At 49.7% G+C, this 20,107-nt stretch overlaps 1 protein-coding gene across 1 annotated transcript in view; it reads left to right on the top strand.

Annotated features, from left to right (window-relative positions):
* RAB10 (RAB10, member RAS oncogene family) overlaps nucleotides 1-20,107 on the top strand; it is a 34,837-nt gene that overhangs the window by 4,110 nt on the left and 10,620 nt on the right. Inside the window, exon 2 of the mRNA XM_075848942.1 lies at nucleotides 19,772-19,832. Within this exon, the coding sequence (XP_075705057.1) occupies nucleotides 19,772-19,832 (61 nt within the window). The remainder of the gene's footprint in view (nucleotides 1-19,771; nucleotides 19,833-20,107) is intronic.

The raw sequence follows: 20,107 nt of genomic DNA, 5'->3' as shown, positions 1-20,107 counted from the left end.
GAGACACCTCTATAGTAATATAAGGAGGGGGTAGTAATGGGGGGGACACCTCTATAGTAATATAAGAGGAGGTAGTAATGGGGGACACCTCTATAGTAATATAAGGAGGGGGTAATAATGGGGGGGACACTCTATAGTAATATAAGGAGGGGGTAGTAATGGGGGGGACACGTCTATAGTAATATAAGGAGAGGGTAGTAATGGGGGGACACCTCTATAGTAATATAAGGAGGGGGTAGTAATGGGGGGCACCTCTATAGTAATATAAGGAGGGGGTAGTAATGGGGGGCACCTCTATAGTAATATAAGGAGGAGGTAGTAATGGGGGGACACCTCTATAGTAATATAACGAGGGGGTAGTAATGGGGGGGACACCTCTATAGTAATATAAGGAGGGGGTAGTAATGGGGGGACACGTCTATAGTAATATAAGGAGGGGGTAGTAATGGGGGGAGACACCTCTATAGTAATATAAGGAGGGGGTAGTAATGGGGGACACCTCTATAGTAATATAAGGAGGGGGTAGTAATGGGGGACACCTCTATAGTAATATAAGGAGGGGGTAATAATGGGGGGGACACCTCTATAGTAATATAAGGAGGGGGTAGTAATGGGGGGGGACACCTCTATAGTAATATAAGGAGGGGGTAGTAATGGGGGGACACCTCTATAGTAATATAAGGAGGGGGTAGTAATGGGGGGAGACACCTCTATAGTAATATAAGGAGGGGGTAGTAATGGGGGGAGACACGTCTATAGTAATATAAGGAGGAGGTAGTAATGGGGGACACGTCTATAGTAATATAAGGAGGGGGTAGTAATGGGGGGACACGTCTATAGTAATATAAGGAGAGGGTAGTAATGGGGGGACACCTCTATAGTAATATAAGGAGGGGGTAGTAATGGGGGGCACCTCTATAGTAATATAAGGAGGGGGTAGTAATGGGGGCACCTCTATAGTAATATAAGGAGGAGGTAGTAATGGGGGGACACCTCTATAGTAATATAAGGAGGGGGTAGTAATGGGGGGGGACACCTCTATAGTAATATGAGGGGGTAGTAATGGGGGGGACACCTCTATAGTAATATAAGGAGGGGGTAGTAATGGGGGACACCTCTATAGTAATATAAGGAGGGGGTAGTAATGGGGGGACACCTCTATAGTAATATAAGGAGGGGGTAGTAATGGGGGGGGACACCTCTATAGTAATATAAGGAGGGGGTAGTAATGGGGGGGGACACCTCTATAGTAATATAAGGAGGGGGTAGTAATGGGGGGACACCTCTATAGTATATAAGGAGGGGCTAGTAATGGGGGGGACACCTCTATAGTAATATAAGGAGGGGCTAGTAATGGGGGACACGTCTATAGTAATAAAGGAGGGGGTAGTAATGGGGGGACACCTCTATAGTAATATAAGGAGGGGGTAGTAATGGGGGGACACCTCTATAGTAATATAAGGAGGGGGTAGTAATGGGGGGACACCTCTATAGTAATATAAGGAGGGGGTAGTAATGGGGGACACCTCTATAGTAATATAAGGAGGGGGTAGTAATGGGGGGGACACCTCTATAGTAATATAAGGAGGGGGTAGTAATGGGGGACGTCTATAGTAATATAAGGAGGGGGTAGTAATGGGGGGACACCTCTATAGTAATATAAGGAGGGGGTAGTACTGGGGGGGGACACCTCTATAGTAATATAAGGAGGGGGTAGTAATGGGGGGGACACCTCTATAGTAATATAAGGAGGGGGTAGTAATGGGGGGGGACACCTCTATAGTAATATAAGGAGGGGGTAGTAATGGGGGGACACCTCTATAGTAATATAAGGAGGGGTAGTAATGGGGGTGGCCTCTATAGTAATATAAGGAGGGGGTAGTAATGGGGGGGGCCTCTATAGTAATATAAGGAGGGGGTAGTAATGGGGGGGGACCACGTCTATAGTAATATAAGGAGGGGGTAGTAATGGGGGGGGACACGTCTATAGTAATATAAGGAGGGGGTAGTAATGGGGGGACACCTCTATAGTAATATAAGGAGGGGTAGTAATGGGGGGACACCTCTATAGTAATATAAGGAGGGGGTAGTAATGGGGGGGACACCTCTATAGTAATATAAGGAGGGGTAGTAATGGGGGGACACCTCTATAGTAATATAAGGAGGGGGTAGTAATGGGGGACACCTCTATAGTAATATAAGGAGGGGGTAGTAATGGGGGGGACACCTCTATAGTAATATAAGGAGGGGGTAGTAATGGGGGGGACACCTCTATAGTAATATAAGGAGGGGCTAGTAATGGGGGGGACACCTCTATAGTAATATAAGGAGGGGGTAGTAATGGGGGGGACACGTCTATAGTAATATAAGGAGGGGGTAGTAATGGGGGGGACACGTCTATAGTAATATAAGGAGGGGGTAGTAATGGGGGGACACGTCTATAGTAATATAAGGAGGGGCTAGTAATGGGGGGACACCTCTATAGTAATATAAGGAGGGGGTAGTAATGGGGGGACACGTCTATAGTAATATAAGGAGGGGGTAGTAATGGGGGGACAGCTCTATAGTAATATAAGGAGGGGGTAGTAATGGGGGGGACACGTCTATAGTAATATAAGGAGGGGGTAGTAATGGGGGGACACGTCTATAGTAATATAAGGAGGGGGTAGTAATGGGGGACGTCTATAGTAATATAAGGAGGGGGTAGTAATGGGGGGGGACACGTCTATAGTAATATAAGGATGGGGTAGTAATGGGGGGGGACACGTCTATAGTAATATAAGGAGGGGGTAGTAATGGGGGACACCTCTATAGTAATATAAGGAGGGGGTAGTAATGGGGGGGACACGTCTATAGTAATATAAGGAGGGGGTAGTAATGGGGGGACACCTCTATAGTAATATAAGGAGGGGGTAGTAATGGGGGGGGACACCTCTATAGTAATATAACGAGGGGGTAGTAATGGGGGGGACACGTCTATAGTAATATAACGAGGGGGTAGTAATGGGGGGGACACGTCTATAGTAATATAACGAGGGGGTAGTAATGGGGGGGACACGTCTATAGTAATATAAGGAGGGGGTAGTAATGGGGGGACGTCTATAGTAATATAAGGAGGGGGTAGTAATGGGGGGGGACACGTCTATAGTAATATAAGGAGGGGTAGTAATGGGGGGACACCTCTATAGTAATATAAGGAGGGGTAGTAATGGGGGACACCTCTATAGTAATATAAGGAGGGGGTAGTAATGGGGGGACACCTCTATAGTAATATAAGGAGGGGGTAGTAATGGGGGGGGGGACCTCTATAGTAATATAAGGAGGGGGTAGTAATGGGGGGACACCTCTATAGTAATATAAGGAGGGGGTAGTAATGGGGGGGACACGTCTATAGTAATATAAGGAGGGGGTAGTAATGGGGGGGGACACCTCTATAGTAATATAAGGAGGGGCTAGTAATGGGGGGGACACCTCTATAGTAATATAAGGAGGGGCTAGTAATGGGGGAGACACCTCTATAGTAATTTAAGGAGGGGGTAGTAATGGGGGGGGACACGTCTATAGTAATATAAGGAGAGGGTAGTAATGGGGGGACACGTCTATAGTAATATAAGGAGGGGGTAGTAATGGGGGGGGACACGTCTATAGTAATATAAGGAGAGGGTAGTAATGGGGGGACACGTCTATAGTAATATAAGGAGAGGGTAGTAATGGGGGGGGACACGTCTATAGTAATATAAGGAGAGGGTAGTAATGGGGGGGACACGTCTATAGTAATATAAGGAGGGGGTAGTAATGGGGGGACACCTCTATAGTAATATAAGGAGGGGGTAGTAATGGGGGGACACGTCTATAGTAATATAAGGAGGGGGTAGTAATGGGGGGACAGTGTACTGTTATGGGGGGGCTTTGTCGTATATCTACAGTATTACGAGGAAATGGGGCTTAGATCTGGGGTACCACATCTACAGTAATACATGGACCTCCGGGTGTAGTTCTTGGGTACCACATCTACAGTGCTGTGACTGGGACATGTGGGGACTCCTGGTGTGAGCGGTGGGGCTGGTGACAGCTGAGGACTTCGTTGTGATGTTGTAGTTCCGGTTGTTTCGGCCTGTGCGATGTCTTCTACGGATTCCCATAGTCTGATGTCCGGTGAGGGGAGATGATCTGCTGCCGGGGGATGTAGATGACCTGTCTGTGACCACTTTGTGCCGTGTCCGGTGAGGGGAGATCTGCTGCCTCTTGATGCCCTCACCGGGGGATGTAGATGACATGTCTGTGACCACCTTGCGCCGTGTCCGGTGAGGGGAGATCTGCTGCCGGGGGATGTAGATGACCTGTCTGTGACCACTTTGTGCCGTGTCCGGTGAGGGGAGATCTGCTGCCTCTTGATGCCCTCACCGGGGGATGTAGATGACATGTCTGTGACCACCTTGTGCCGTGTCCGGATGAGGTCTCATGTCGTGTTTCCCTCCTCCTCTGAGCACCCCCTGTCCATGTGTGTGGAGGTAATAGTGGGGGTTCCACAGACACTAGGTGTCGGGGTCTTAGCGCCCCTTCTGGAGATCATGTATAGTGATGAGCACTAGTAGAGGGCGGACGTGTCTCCTCAGGAGGGGCCTGCGGTCAGTAACGTGCGGTGGGATCTACTTGCGGTGACCGCTGCAGGATCGGTCGTTGTCTCCTTCATGGCAGTGATCTCCGGGGGTCAGGCCTCGCCGCTGAAGTGGTTGACCCGACTCCAGGATCATTAATGACCCAGGGATAAGTGACATTTATAATGCGCCTTTCAATTCATACAAGTGGAAGCTCCGTCAGCGCAGATTTCAGGCTGTTCTGACGGGAGGTGACGGCTTCTGCTGCTTTATTTGTTTTTTATGTCCGAGATGAATATTTCTTATTGACTCATCAGTATTTCGTGTCTTGGGCGTCAGGATGGGATCTGATCGTTGCTGCGTCTCCATCAGACTTAGTACAAAGCCAAATATCTACTACTAGTCCTGGTCCGGTGTCCCGTAACATGGAGCCGCAGCCGGTCCCCGGAAATACCACCCCACTCTGTCTTTTTATATCTTTTAGGTTTTTACTATACATTTATATATATCCTTGGTGCAGTTTGCAACACCCCCCCCCCCCCCCCGTACGCTGCTGAAAGGCTCAATACTAACCGCTCAGCTGCCGAGGCCGCCCAGGATATTTTGTGATAACCTGTAGCCTGACAAACCCAAGGTCAACAGGGGAGCGTCCACACTCAGTGCCAATGTTTCCTAGATAGATTGTAACCAGTGGCTTCAATGCTGCCCATGCCACCCAGGAGTGGGGTGCCAGCTGCTGGGCATCGGAGTAGTACTTACCATGGATGCTGGACTAGTCTTTTGCATGTCATATGTTATAAGACCAGGATGAAGCTCCAGGAAGGTCCCAATTCTGCCTCGTGGTTTCGTGGCTGCCTCTCATACAGTTTTGGAACAGATAAACAGCACATGTGAGTGCAGCTCTGGAGTATAATACAGGACATAACTCAGGATCAGTACAGGATAAGTAATGTAATGTATGTACACAGTGACTCCACCAGCAGAATAGTGAGTGCAGCTCTGGAGTATAATAACAGGATGTAACTCAGGATCAGTATAGGATAAGTAATGTAATGAATGTACACAGTGACTCCACCAGCAGAATAGTGAGTGCAGCTCTGGAGTATAATACAGGATGTAACTCAGGATCAGTACAGGATAAGTAATGTAATGTATGTACACAGTGACTCCACCAGCAGAATAGTGAGTGCAGCTCTGGAGTATAATACAGGATGTAACTCAGGATCAGTACAGGATAAGTAATGTAATGTATGTACACAGTGACCCCACCAGCAGAATAGTGAGTGCAGCTCTGGAGTATAATACAGGATGTAACTCAGGATCAGTACAGGATAAGTAATGTAATGAATGTATACAGTGACTCCACCAGCAGAATAGTGAGTGCAGCTCTGGAGTATAATACAGGATGTAACTCAGGATCAGTACAGGATAAGTAATGTATGTACACAGTGACTCCACCAGCAGAATAGTGAGTGCAGCTCTGGAGTATAATACAGGATGTAACTCAGGATCAGTACAGGATAAGTAATGTAATGTATGTACACAGTGACCCCACCAGCAGAATAGTGAGTGCAGCTCTGGAGTATAATACAGGATGTAACTCAGGATCAGTGCAGGATAAGTAATGTATGTACACAGTGACTCCACCAGCAGAATAGTGAGTGCAGCTCTGGAGAATAATACAGGATGTAACTCAGGATCAGTACAGGATAAGTAATGTAATGTATGTACACAGTGACTCCACCAGCAGAATAGTGAGTGCAGCTCTGGAGTATAATACAGGATGTAACTCAGGATCAGTACAGGATAAGTAATGTAATGTATGTACATAGTGACTCCTCCAGCAGAATAGTGAGTACAGCTCTGGGGTATAATACAGGACATAACTCAGGATCAGTACAGGATAAGTAATGTATGTACACAGTGACTCACCAGCAGAATAGTGAGTGCAGCTCTGGAGTATAATTCAGGATCAGTACAGGATAAGTAATGTCATGTATGTACACAGAGACTCCACCAGCAGAATAGTGAGTGCAGCTCTGGAGTATAATACAGGATGTAACTCAGGATCAGTACAGGATAAGTAATGTAATGTATGTACACAGTGACCACCAGCAGAATAGTGAGTGCAGCTCTGGAGTATAATACAGGATATAACTCCGGATCAGTACAGGATAAGTAATGTAATGTATGTACACAGTGACTCCACCAGCAGAATAGTGAGTGCAGCTCTGGAGTATAATACAGGATGTAACTCAGGATCAGTACAGGATAAGTAATGTATGTACACAGTGACACCACCAGCAGAATAGTGAGTGCAGCTCTGGAGTGTAATACAGGATATAACTCAGGATCAGTACAGGATAAGTAATGTAATGTATGTACATAGTGACTCCACCAGCAGAATAGTGAGTGCAGCTCTGGAGTATAATACAGGATATAACTCAGGATCAGTACAGGATAAGTAATGTAATGTATGTACACAGAGACTCCACCAGCAGAATAGTGAGTGCAGCTCTGGAGTATAATACAGGATGTAACTCAGGATCAGTACAGGATAAGTAATGTATGGACACAGTGACTCCACCAGCAGAATAGTGAGTGCAGCTCTGGAGTATAATACAGGATGTAACTCAGGATCAGTACAGGATAAGTAATGTAATGTATGTACACAGTGACTCCACCAGCAGAATAGTGAGTGCAGCTCTGCAGTATAATACAGGATATAACTCCGGATCAGTACAGGATAAGTAATGTAATGTATGTACACAGTGACTCCACCAGCAGAATAGTGAGTACAGCTCTGGAGTATAATACAGGATGTAACTCAGGATCAATACAGGATAAGTAATATATGTACACAGTGACTCCACCAGCAGAATAGTGAGTGCAGCTCTGGAGTATAATACAGGATGTAACTCAGGATCAGTACAGGATAAGTAATGTATGTACACAGTGACTCCACCAGCAGAATAGTGAGTGCAGCTCTGGAGTATAATACAGGATGTAACTCAGGATCAGTACAGGATAAGTAATGTAATGTATGTACACAGTGACTCCACCAGCAGAATAGTGAGTGCAGCTCTGGAGTATAATACAGGATAAGTAATATATGTACACTGTGCCTCCACGTATTATGTAGTTGATCTGTAGATGTGATTACAGGTGGAGATACATTATACTGTAGGGCAGTGATGCAGATGAGGTTGATGTTCTTGCACTCTGTCGTTAGCTCAGTATTGATTGTCAGCTCTTGTGCGCACTTCGTTGAGGCTCTTGTAGCTTTACAGTGTTACGGACTTGTTGGAATAAGAGAGTCACCGGGTAGGCTGAGGGGTAAACCGTGCGATGCCCCAGGCGGAGCACAATCCACTTGTCTCATCTTGCAGAGCAGAATGTGCCAGCGTCCTCGTACATGACAGACTCCATTACTCGCTGCACGCGGTGCCCTCAGCCCCTCTCCCTTGTGCAGGGTGTTGTGTGGATACCAGGGTGGCGCTGCCCGCATTACCCTCACACAAGTGTAGTAACGTGACTGGTGTGTCCTGATTAACGCCGGGCCTGTGCACGCTGCGCTGAAGACCTTCCAGGCATAATGGGGAATGTGTTCATGGCATATAAATAACTTCTGCTGTGACGCTGCACACGTGGCCGGCCTCGTCTGCTGGGCGCAGGGACCAGGCTGCCATCCTCTGCAGTCATGTCTTAATAAAGTAATCATCTGGCTTTTCTTAAGGCCCCTTCCCCTCAGATCATTGTAACAAGCAGAGCTGTAGTGTAAAGCATGGCGAAAAGGGGCAGAGCAGCAGCCTAAGCCCCAGACACTTCAGGTGGATTTCAGACACCATCGGACTCCAATAGACCATGCAGCTTAGGTGGAGTCCATGATCATAGACGTGTCCTAATGTAGCAGAGCTGCGGCCCGAGCGTCTGGCGTAGCAGAGCTGCGGCCCGAGCGTCTGACGTAGCAGAGCTCTAGTCTCCAAACGTTTCCTCACATCAACCCCCCCCTCCCTCAATTTTTAACCCTTACTTTTGGGCATTTTGGAGGGGGGGAGGGTAACATCACGACGTCCCCCTAGTCCAAATTGTGGACATTTTAGACCGCTTAGCGTTGTTCGGCCATTAACTCCCTCGGCGACTCCGGTCCCTCCTCGTCCAGGTAACGGCTGCGGTTCATCTGTCCATGCACAGCGCTGCTGCTTTCTACACATGTGGGTTTGCTACTTTAGCTCCTGACCGCTCTGGTCCTCTGATGTAGCAGTGCTGGGACTGTAGGCGAACCTTCTATTGGCATTATGTGTGAATGGACTGTAATGCCTGGTACTATTACTTTATTATATAACACTCCTGGTGCGTGACTGCTGCTTTGGTTGTGAGTAGAGATCAGTAGCACTCCCAAAGAGGTCTCCCCATAAGTACATGAGGGGGCAAACACGGTCAAAAGTCCTGGTCCTTGAGTCTACAAGAAATGGAAAGATGCGAGTCCTCTCTTCACGCCACACGCTTCCAGCTTGATAAAGGCCCAGTGAGGGTTGCAGCGTGTGGAGTGACTAGAGGACTCCCATCTTATTTTTTTATTTGCGTCGCTGCGGTGTGTTGCGCCCATGAAGAGCGGAGCAGGGGTCTTCTTCCTGGGGGCTGAGCCATTGTGTAAGTCGTTCCCCCACTTTGTTCTCCTGGAATTCCCCCTGTAGGACCGTGCCGGTCTCCGGCCTATGCTGCGGGCCACAGGTGAGCTGCCCGTGTGCTGACGGGTGCCGCCCCTCCTGTCATCAGACTGACGGGCGATGTGACGGGCGTGGGTTGTGACTTCTGTAACCCGTAATATTCTCGTTACTTTATATAAAAGCTCCTGTTACTCCTTAAAGGGCCGGTCCACTGGAGCGTAATATTATATAACGGAAAGTTCTGCAGCATTCTGATCTAGCGTTTCATTTCATCACCGTTTTATAAACCTGTGCTTGCTGTCAGTGAATGGGCCCTTTCATGGTTGTGGCTGCCATAGTTCAAGGTCAGGAGAGACGTGCTGTTCCGTGTTCAGCTCGCGGGATTCTACACTGATACACTTTAACAAACCATCCGCTGTGTGAGCGGGACTAGAACGTGGAGTGCAGACAGCAAGCATTGATCTTGAGACTATTGTGGTATCGAATTGTAAAGTGTCAGAACTCTTCATTGTGAATGGGAAAGACTTGTATGGCAGGTGTGACCTCTGTGTGACCTCTGTGTGCGCCACAACGGCACGGAATAGAATGCCAGGACCAGTGATGACTGACACAGGGGTGGTGGTGGTGAGCTCGGGTCCTCCTGGGTGTCCGATCTATGGTATTGGAGATTACACGGGGTTGTTGGGGGCTCTGTCCTGTGAGTGTCCCCCGGGGTGAGGTGCGGACCCCCCGCTCTGCTGCTGCGTTATGTACCGGTGAATAGTGTCGGGTGACGGCGTCATGTAACATTAATAGTGGTAGCGGAAAGAGACAAAGAAGGTTCCGGGCCGCGGCCTGACACCCGAGAAGCCCCCGGCACCAGCACATCAGGTTACCAGTCTGAAAGCAATCTACTGTTCCCTGTTATCAGCCATTGTTCATCCCTGGATATTCAGGTGACTCCCTTCCCCCACCATATGATTGACAGACGTTCTGCAGCTTTCTAGTGCCCCTGGGGGGGTGGATACCACTTATACCAGGAGGAGGCAGTGTAGAGCAACCTCTGGTGGTCACAGAGCTCAGCCAATCAGAGGGCACGACCTGAGAGGGAGGCTGTGAGTGGAGGATCAAAAGTCTGCACCCCCCCCCCCCACGTGATGCTGTGCACTGCATAGCGCCCCCTACTGTATTCAAGGTATAAGCTGAATAACCATGATGCACCTGGATATTCCTGTGTGGGGCCCGGGCCCTCGGTGCCAGGGTGCAGCGGCTCCAGTATGAGGCCTGGGATTGTTCTCGGCCTCAGTGCAGTCATTGTTACTGCCGCTAATTATATGTATGGGGTGTCGCCCTGTTCAGACTTGTCTCCCTGCAATGCCGGCACACAGATGTGAGAGAAGCGGCGTCACCCGGGATCACCGCAGATCAAGGAGGCATCCACTGCCCGTCCTAGACTTGTTGACACGGGACATACAATGCCAGAGCAGCAGTAAAGACTGACACAGAGGGGGGAGGGGAGTGGAACTGCAGCGCCATAAAAATATCGGCCCGGCCCATCTGTCATAATACAAGCCCCTCCCCCTCCGTGATGGGGGCACTCCCGGGGGACCAGTAAGGACAGGCTGTCTGATAGGAGCAGCTCATGTGATCTGTGGTGTTACATAGGACTGCAGGTTTTTGAGGGTTAAATGACCGTTCCGGCTCTGCTGTATCTGGCGCTGTGGACGGATGTTCTACTTTGAGGTCTGTGCCCCTCCCCCTCCTGATTATACAGAATCGGCTATAAATAATGGTAACTGACATGGGACTGCAGGGGCTCCCAGGCGGTGACACAAGATCTCAGGAATGTGCTGCTCCACAATGCGGGGCCAGCTCTGCTGCATCCTCCCGTATTAACCCTTCACATGTAATGCGGAGTGGCATTATAAATCCATTACTGGTCACTTATATCACTCTAGTCACATCCAGAGCTGCAGTCAGGATTCCACGGTGGTCAATGAGGAAGTAAAAATCTGCAATAAATTCCAAGTGTGAACGTAGGATAAAGGTTTTATATGGAGTATTAACCTGTCATATGCTGATCTGTTACGTGGCGCCGCTGCTCGTTATCGGGCCAGCGTGCCGCCTCCTGCTCTGCTCCGTGTGATGTGGCATCGCCCGGAGTCATGGGAGAAGTTCAGGGTGATCAGTGATCTGGCAGCGATCACTACAGAAGTGGGGGTGCTGCAGAGAAGTGTCTAAACGTCGTGTATTGAGGGGGGTCGCCCCGGCCTGTCTGTGTCTAGATGCTGTACAATGATCTATTATCCCTGCTGCTTCAGCTGAGTGTTTGTTACAATGTATCCACTCCAGACAAATCTCTCCCCTGTCCTGAGATTGTTACAATGTATCCATAAAGATCATGTACTGTTTAGTTCAGAAAATTATCTAGACTGGATACATTGTAGCAAACACTCAGCAGTGAAAAATATCAGGTCTGTAGAGTTTCCAGCCTCCTGGATGAAAACAAGTGTTTCTGTTCATGCACAGCAAGCACAGACTTTGAAATGGTGAGGAATCGAAACACAAGGTCCGTTAGAAAGTTGATTATATCGAGCTTGATCTTCCTTTACATGAGACTGGACCCCCCCCCCCCCCCATCTTCCAGATTTGAGGGCTTCCAGGGTACAGAAATGCAGTGACCGGAGCTGCACAGGCTGACAAGTGTCCATTGATTGCAGCCTCGGCAGTGAATGGAGCGCAGGAATGCCGGCCCCGCTGCTCTTTGTTGTCCGCTTTGTGTTTGTTCTTTCATTGCAGCAGAGAATTCCCTCCTTTGTGTCGTCCTGTGACTTGTCTCCAATCCCCCTTCCCCTGGTGCCCGCTTACTTGTCTCCAGTCCCCCCTTCCCCTGGTGCCCGCTTACTTGTCTCCAGTTCCCCTGGTGCCCCGCTTACTTGTCTCTGGTGCCCCGCTTGTCTCCGGTCCCCCGGTGCCCCACTTACTTGTCTCTGGTGCCCCACTTACTTGTCTCTGGTGCCCCGCTTACTTGTCTCTGGTGCCCCGCTTACTTGTCTCTGGTGCCCCGCTTACTTGTCTCTGGTGCCCCGCTTACTTGTCTCTGGTGCCCCGCTTACTTGTCTCTGGTGCCCCGCTTACTTGTCTCTGGTGCCCCGCTTACTTGTCTCTGGTGCCCCGCTTACTTGTCTCTGGTGCCCCGCTTACTTGTCTCTGGTGCCCCGCTTACTTGTCTCTGGTGCCCCGCTTACTTGTCTCTGGTGCCCCGCTTACTTGTCTCTGGTGCCCCGCTTACTTGTCTCTGGTGCCCCGCTTGTCTCCGGTCCCCCGGTGCCCCGCTTACTTGTCTCTAGTGCCCCGCTTACTTGTCTCAAGTCCCCCTTCCCCTGGTGCCCCGCTTACTTGTCTTTGGTGCCCCGCTTACTTGTCTCTGGTGCCCCGCTTGTCTCCAGTCCCCCTTCCCCTGGTGCCCCGCTTACTTGTCTCTGGTGCCCCGCTTGTCTCCGGTCCCCCTTCCCCCGGTGCCCCACTTGTCTCTGGTGCCCCGCTTACTTGTCTCTGGTGCCCCGCTTTTCTCCGGTGCCCCACTTGTCTCTGGTGCCCCGCTTACTTGTCTCTGGTGCCCCGCTTACTTGTCTCCGGTGCCCCGCTTGTCTCCGGTGCCCCGCTTACTTGTCTCCGGTGCCCCGCTTACTTGTCTCTGGTGCCCCGCTTACTTGTCTCTGGTGCCCCGCTTACTTGTCTCTGGTGCCCCGCTTACTTGTCTCTGGTGCCCCGCTTACTTGTCTCTGGTGCCCCGCTTACTTGTCTCCGGTGCCCCGCTTACTTGTCTCCGGTGCCCGCTTACTTGTCTCTGGTGCCCCGCTTACTTGTCTCTGGTGCCCCGCTTACTTGTCTCTGGTGCCCCGCTTACTTGTCTCTGGTGCCCCGCTTACTTGTCTCTGGTGCCCCGCTTACTTGTCTCTGGTGCCCCGCTTGTCTCCGGTGCCCCGCTTACTTGTCTCTGGTGCCCCGCTTACTTGTCTCTGGTGCCCCGCTTGTCTCCGGTCCCCGGTGCCCCGCTTACTTGTCTCTGGTGCCCCGCTTACTTGTCTCCGGTCCCCCTTCCCCTGGTGCCTCGCTAACTTGTCTCCGGTCCCCCTTCCCCCGGTGCCCCGCTTACTTGTCTCCGGTCCCCCGATGCCCCGCTTACTTGTCTCTGGTGCCCCGCTTGTCTCCGGTGCCCCACTTACTTGTCTCTGGTGCCCCACTTACTTGTCTCTGGTGCCCCGCTTACTTGTCTCTGGTGCCCCGCTTACTTGTCTCTGGTGCCCCGCTTACTTGTCTCTGGTGCCCCGCTTGTCTCTGGTGCCCCGCTTACTTGTCTCTGGTGCCCCGCTTACTTGTCTCTGGTGCCCCGCTTGTCTCCGGTCCCCCGGTGCCCCGCTTACTTGTCTCTGGTGCCCCGCTTACTTGTCTCAAGTCCCCCTTCCCCTGGTGCCTCGCTAACTTGTCTCCGGTCCCCCTTCCCCCGGTGCCCCGCTTACTTGTCTCCGGTCCCCCGATGCCCCGCTTACTTGTCTCCAGTCCCCCCCTTCCCCTGGTGCCCCGCTTACTTGTCTCCAGTCCCCCCTTCCCCTGGTGCCCCGCTTACTTGTCTCCGGTCCCCCTTCCCCCGGTGCCCCGCTTACTTGTCTCTGGTGCCCCGCTTACTTGTCTCTGGTGCCCCGCCTTACTTGTCTCTGGTGCCCCGCTTACTTGTCTCTGGTGCCCCCTTCCCCCGGTGCCCTGCTGACTTGTCTCTGGTGCCCCGCTTGTCTCCAGTACCCCTTCCCCTGGTGCCTCGCTTACTTGTCTCTGGTGCCCCGCTTGTCTCCGGTCCCCCTTCCCCTGGTGCCCCGCTTACTTGTCTCTGGTGCCCCGCTTACTTGTCTCTGGTGCCCCGCTTACTTGTCTCTGGTGCCCCGCTTACTTGTCTCTGGTGCCCCGCTTACTTGTCTCCGGTCCCCCCTTCCCGTGGTGCCCCGCTTCTCTGGTGCCGCCTCCCGTGGTCGGGCGTCTTGGAGCTGCTTGTGCGTCACTGCTGTATTTTTGGAACCAATGTGATGATGGTGAGTGTGTAAGACGGGTCAGTGACCACCACTGCTATTCCTGGACATGCTTAGTCCTCTAAAATACAACTACAACTCTCAGCATGCCGGCAGGACAGTAGTTGTAGCTTCACAACAGTTGGGAGACCTCCCCGAATATAAAGAAGTCTAATGAAGTGTTACACAGATAAACGTTGCCATTCAGGGCTCTGGGAAAGTTACTCCACATAAGTGGTCACCCGGCTTTCCCAGGAGCAGATAAGACAAAATATGAGACGTTCTCCTCCGTGTTGTGATGGATTAGTAGATTTGTGTGGGACCTATTCATGGAATGTGGCTCTGGATGGACAATAAAACTGCTACCTGTGCTTATCCCTTGTCCTCCTGTTGTAATACTGCAGTTTCTAATGTAACTGGAGCAGGAGGAGAAGTTAGCTACTTCCTGAGCTGCACTCCCAGCATTCCTTGAGGTGAAGGCTCTGCTGACCCGTTCCTGATATCCCACCATGTGTCACTCCAGAGGTCAGGGAGGGGTAACCTTATATATGTCATATACAGTAACATAGTGGAAGGTGCAGTGTAGCCAGCAGCACAGAGTATTTTAGAAGTGTGCTGACTTTGTGGGACGTCATATACAGTAACCTAGTGGAAGGTGCAGTGTAGCCAGCAGCACAGAGTATTTCAGGAGAGCAGTGTCTTGTTACATTATGTATGATTGGGGGGGGGGGGGGGTTACAATGCAATGTTTCTGGTTTGTACCCCCAGTGGACGTCTTGTCTGTGATAGGTCGTCGCGGGGTTTGGGTTTCTTCCTATAAGCGGCGGCCCGGTGTCTGCTGCTCCTAGTTCAGCCCCAGCTTCGTCACTGTGTGTCGGAGTTGTGCCCACTCCATGTGACGGGGGTTTTGTACCCACAGAGCCAGGAGTATAATTGATCACACAGCGGGCACCTTCTACGGGCGTCATGAATAAATCCTCAGCTGAGCGTTTGTTACAGTTGTATCCAGTCTAGACCATCCTCGTTACGTTGTAACAAACTACAGGAGCCAGATTTGTGCTACTGATGGGATGGTCTGGACTGGATACAATTGTAACAAACCCTCAGCTCTGAGACGTAATAGAACATGCGCAGGGTTACAGTCTCTCGGTAAGAGATACAATGTTCACATTCACAGACCGCAAGCAGATATATTGAAGTGGTGGAGCGTTGAAATGATGCAAAGTCTATTAGAAAGTAGCAGAACTTTTCATTCATGGATTTATTTCACCTCCCCGTGCTCCTTCTCCTGGTGGGACAGCGGTCACGGACCCCCATTCTGGAGAGAGGTGCAGGTCCCACCGCTGGGGAATGCTATAAATGTTTACTTTCTCATATACTTCTTCACCTGATCGTTGCTTACTGTCAGTGAATGAGAACACACTTGCTTACATTGAGGCAGTAAACCTGTACTCAGGGCTCTGCATCCCGACATGCAGGATAAACGTCTCCGTGTGGCGTCCGGCCGCTTCATGCCGGCTTACCCGGAGACTGTAATATTATCCGTGTAGTAATCGGAGCTCCTGTCGTACATGTTCATTGTAGTCCAAAACGTGATGTGAACAGAACCTAAGAAATAGATACCATGCCCTGCACTCCAGACTGACACATTGTAGCAAACTAGCAGAGATATGAGAGCCTTGTCCAGACTGACACATTGTAGCAAACTAGCAGTGATACGAGAGCCTTGTCCAGACTGACACATTGTAGCAAACTAGCAGAGATACGAGAGCCTTGTCCAGACTGACACATTGTAGCAAACTAGCAGTGATACGAGAGCCTTGTCCTGACTGACACATTGTAGCAAACTAGCAGAGATACGAGAGCCTTGTCCTGACTGACACGTTGTAGCAAACTAGCAGAGATACGAGAGCCTTGTCCAGACTGACACATTGTAGCAAACTAGCAGAGATACAAGAGCCTTGTCCTGACTGACACATTGTAGCAAACTAGCAGGGATACGAGAGCCTTGTCAAGACTGACACATTGTAGCAAACTAGCAGAGATACGAGAGCCTTGTCCAGACTGACACATTGTAGCAAACTAGCAGAGATACGAGAGCCTTGTCCAGACTGACACATTGTAGCAAACTAGCAGAGATACGAGAGCCTTGTCCAGACTGACACATTGTAGCAAACTAGCGAGAGCCTTGTCCAGACTGACACATTGTAGCAAACTAGCAGGGATACGAGAGCCTTGTCCAGACTGACACATTGTAGCAAACTAGCAGAGATACGAGAGCCTTGTCCAGACTGACACATTGTAGCAAACTAGCAGAGATACGAGAGCCTTGTCCTGACTGACACATTGTAGCAAACTAGCAGAGATACGAGAGCCTTGTCCAGACTGACACATTGTAGCAAACTAGCAGAGATACGAGAGCCTTGTCCTGACTGACACATTGTAGCAAACTAGCAGAGATATGAGAGCCTTGTCCTGACTGACACATTGTAGCAAACTAGCAGAGATACGAGAGCCTTGTCCAGACTGACACATTGTAGCAAACTAGCAGAGATACGAGAGCCTTGTCCAGACTGACACATTGTAGCCACTTCTCAGCCGAGCGCAGAACTAGCTATGTACGGTGTTACTGCCTCTGGATTTAAACCGTGTTCTCGTTCACTGACAGCAAGCAACTATCGGTTATCCAGCACGAGAAACGAATGAGTAAATTGTGACCGTTTTCTTTTGTTTGACTTTTCTAGAACCGTCTGATCATCCGGGATCTGTTTAATTTCTTGCTGTCTCTGCCGGGGAGGGGGCGCACGCAGTGTAACGGGGGTCTCCGACCTTTATCAATCTATGACTGGCCGACTGTTGCTACTTGGTGTTATCTCTGCCCCGACACTGTTATTTTGCAGCATCTGTTGCTTTTTGGCAGCTTTTTTTTCTATCCTTTTCAATATGGAGAAACCTGTAGGCCACGGCTATAATAACATACTCGTGAGATCAGGGAGACGCGGGGCACCCGGCACCTCCTCGCAGTTGGAGTCCTAGCACTTCCTGGGGTGTCAGGCCTCGCCCGTCCATTGTCTTCTCCTTGTGGGAGAATAAAGCGTACTGTCCCTTTAATAAGGTATGGTGGTCTGAGCCGGAGCCATACAGCATTTTATTCCATTCACAATTTAACATCTCTGCTTGCTTTCACTGAGTGGAATCCTCCTTTCTTGCAGAGGGGGTGGTGGAGACCAGTCATGTGATGTACACACCGGTGTCGGGCTCTGGACTGTAATAGGCTGAAACCAGGAGAAAACGTCTATTACAAAGTTTGCGCCATTTCTACCGGCAACTCCAATGTGCGGCAGCAAGCCCCCCCCCCCATAATGAGGACACGGGGGGGGGGGGGGGTCAGTTTATTCCTGCGCCGGTGTCTCATCTACTCCACCTGTTCATCACATAGACAATGTAAGGGTTCAGATATACTGGGGTGGAGGTTCCCTGGGGCTGGACAGGTGATGTATGTCCGCCACACTGCTGGTGGTCACTCGGGGGATAGTGGGGTCTGAGGCAGAGCTCCACCTAGTGGTTCACAGGTGTCATATCTGTGGTGTTACATAGGACTGCAGGTAACATCTACTACATTATCTGTACTCAGAGAGTTATCACTGTGTTATCTGTGGTGTTACATAGGACTGCAGGTAACACTACTACATTATCTGTAGTCAGAGAGTTATCACTGTGTGTTATATGTGGTGTTACATAGGACTGCAGGTAACATCTACTACATTATCTGTATTCAGAGAGTTATCACTGTGTTATTTGTGGTGTTACATAGGACTGCAGGTAACACTACTACATTATCTGTACTCAGAGAGCTATCACTGTTATCTGTGGTGTTACATAGGACTGCAGGTAACACTACTACATTATCTGTACTCAGAGAGTTATCACTGTGTGTTATATGTGGTGTTACATAGGACTGCAGGTAACATCTACTACATTATCTGTACTCAGAGTTATCACTGTTATCTGTGGTGTTACATAGGACTGCAGGTAACATCTACATTATCTGTACTCAGAGGGTTATCACTGTGTTATCTGTGGTGTTACATAGGACTGCAGGTAACATCTACTACATTATCTGTACCCAGAGAGCTATCACTGTGTTATCTGTGGTGTTACATAGGACTGCAGGTAACATCTACTACATTATCTGTACTCAGAGAGCTATCACTGTGTTATCTGTGTTGTTACATAGGACTGCAGGTAACATCTACTACATTATCTATACTCAGAGTGATCACTGTGTGTTAGCTGTGGTGTTACATAGGACTGCAGGTAACATCTACTACATTATCTGTACTCAGAGAGCTATCACTGTGTTATCTGTGTTGTTACATAGGACTGCAGGTAACATCTACTACATTATCTGTACTCAGAGACGTATCACTGTTATCTGTGGTGTTACATAGGACTGCAGGTAATCCTTTTCTCTCCTGTGATATGTCGGTGCTGTGAAATACAGTATGTGACTGTAGACGTTATTACATGGGGCTGCTGCGGGGGAGGTGTGAGGTCGTCACTGCTGGAAATACGTCTTTTTCAGGTTTTTCGTGTTTTCTCGTCGGTCTTCTATCTGGGACTTCTTAGTGATTCTGGGTTTTCTCAGCCGTCACTGCGGTCAGGATTCTTCTTGGTTTGGGTTACTAGAGCAGTGCATTGTGGGAGCTCTGACAGTGAGCGCTATCCATACACACAGATGTAGCAGAGCTGAGTTTGCTGGTCTTTCGTATAACCGCAGGTGACTCTCCAGCATTATCTGTACTTGGATTTGATTCACCAAAAATAATGTTGAGAAGTCAGCTCTGCTACATTTGAGTATGTAATGTGTTTGAGCGCTGTTCATTGGTTGGTTAAAGGGGTTGTCCAGGATTATGGGAAAAAAATGTAACTTTTTTTTTTTCTAACCGGCGCTGCTCTTATCCTGGGTCTGATATTCACTTGAATGGGGCTGAGCTGCAATACCAAACACGACCACAAACCAAGAGGGGGGCGCTGATTCTGGATTTCTCTATTTCTCATTGTTCTGATGCTCATTCTTACCTCTGCGGGGGATGGGTTTGTACTGGAGACGGTGACGGACATCTCGGCAGACTTGCATTGCGTTCTGGATATTTCCTTCGGGCTCCACTGATTTACATATTAGACCCTTTCCTAGATTTCTGGGTGGGGCAAATTCATTTAGCTCCACCCCTGTCATGTGTCAGCGGAGCTCTGACTGTCATGTTGGCTCCCAGAATGCACTGCTGCTTCTGTGCCTGGAATCCTGCAGAATTCTGACTCTCGCTTTAGTTGTGAATGGAGAAGAAACCATGAAATTCAGGATCCCGCCCTGGAATATTGTAAGGGTGGAGTGTCCCTTTAAGAGACATGGCTGCGTCCCGTATAACCGCTGACGGTCTCGTCTCTTTATTTCTTACAGGAATCGACTTCAAGATCAAAACTGTGGAATTACAAGGAAAGAAGATCAAACTCCAGATCTGGTGAGTGGCCGCTGCACAGTCGCTGCTCTTCTTCCCGGTTTAAGGGGAACTCCAACTATTGAAATGTCGGGCGTAACCTCTGCAGCAGGGGCCAGCGATCTACGGCACTCCGGCTGTTGTGAAACTACAATTCCCAGCATGCCCCGGCAGTTTGGGCTGAAATAATAAACACTTTAGTTGCCGGGGCATGCTGGGAATTGTAGTTTCACAACAGCTGGAGTGCCGTAGATCGCTGACCCCTGCTCTGGAACCTTAACATTCGCAGGACGGCGGTA

This window comes from Rhinoderma darwinii, unplaced genomic scaffold (genome assembly GCF_050947455.1).
Source record: "Rhinoderma darwinii isolate aRhiDar2 unplaced genomic scaffold, aRhiDar2.hap1 Scaffold_558, whole genome shotgun sequence".
Lineage (NCBI taxonomy): Eukaryota > Metazoa > Chordata > Amphibia > Anura > Rhinodermatidae > Rhinoderma > Rhinoderma darwinii.
The sequence above is the reverse complement of the archived record's forward strand: the minus strand, read 5'-3'. Positions and strand labels throughout refer to the sequence as shown.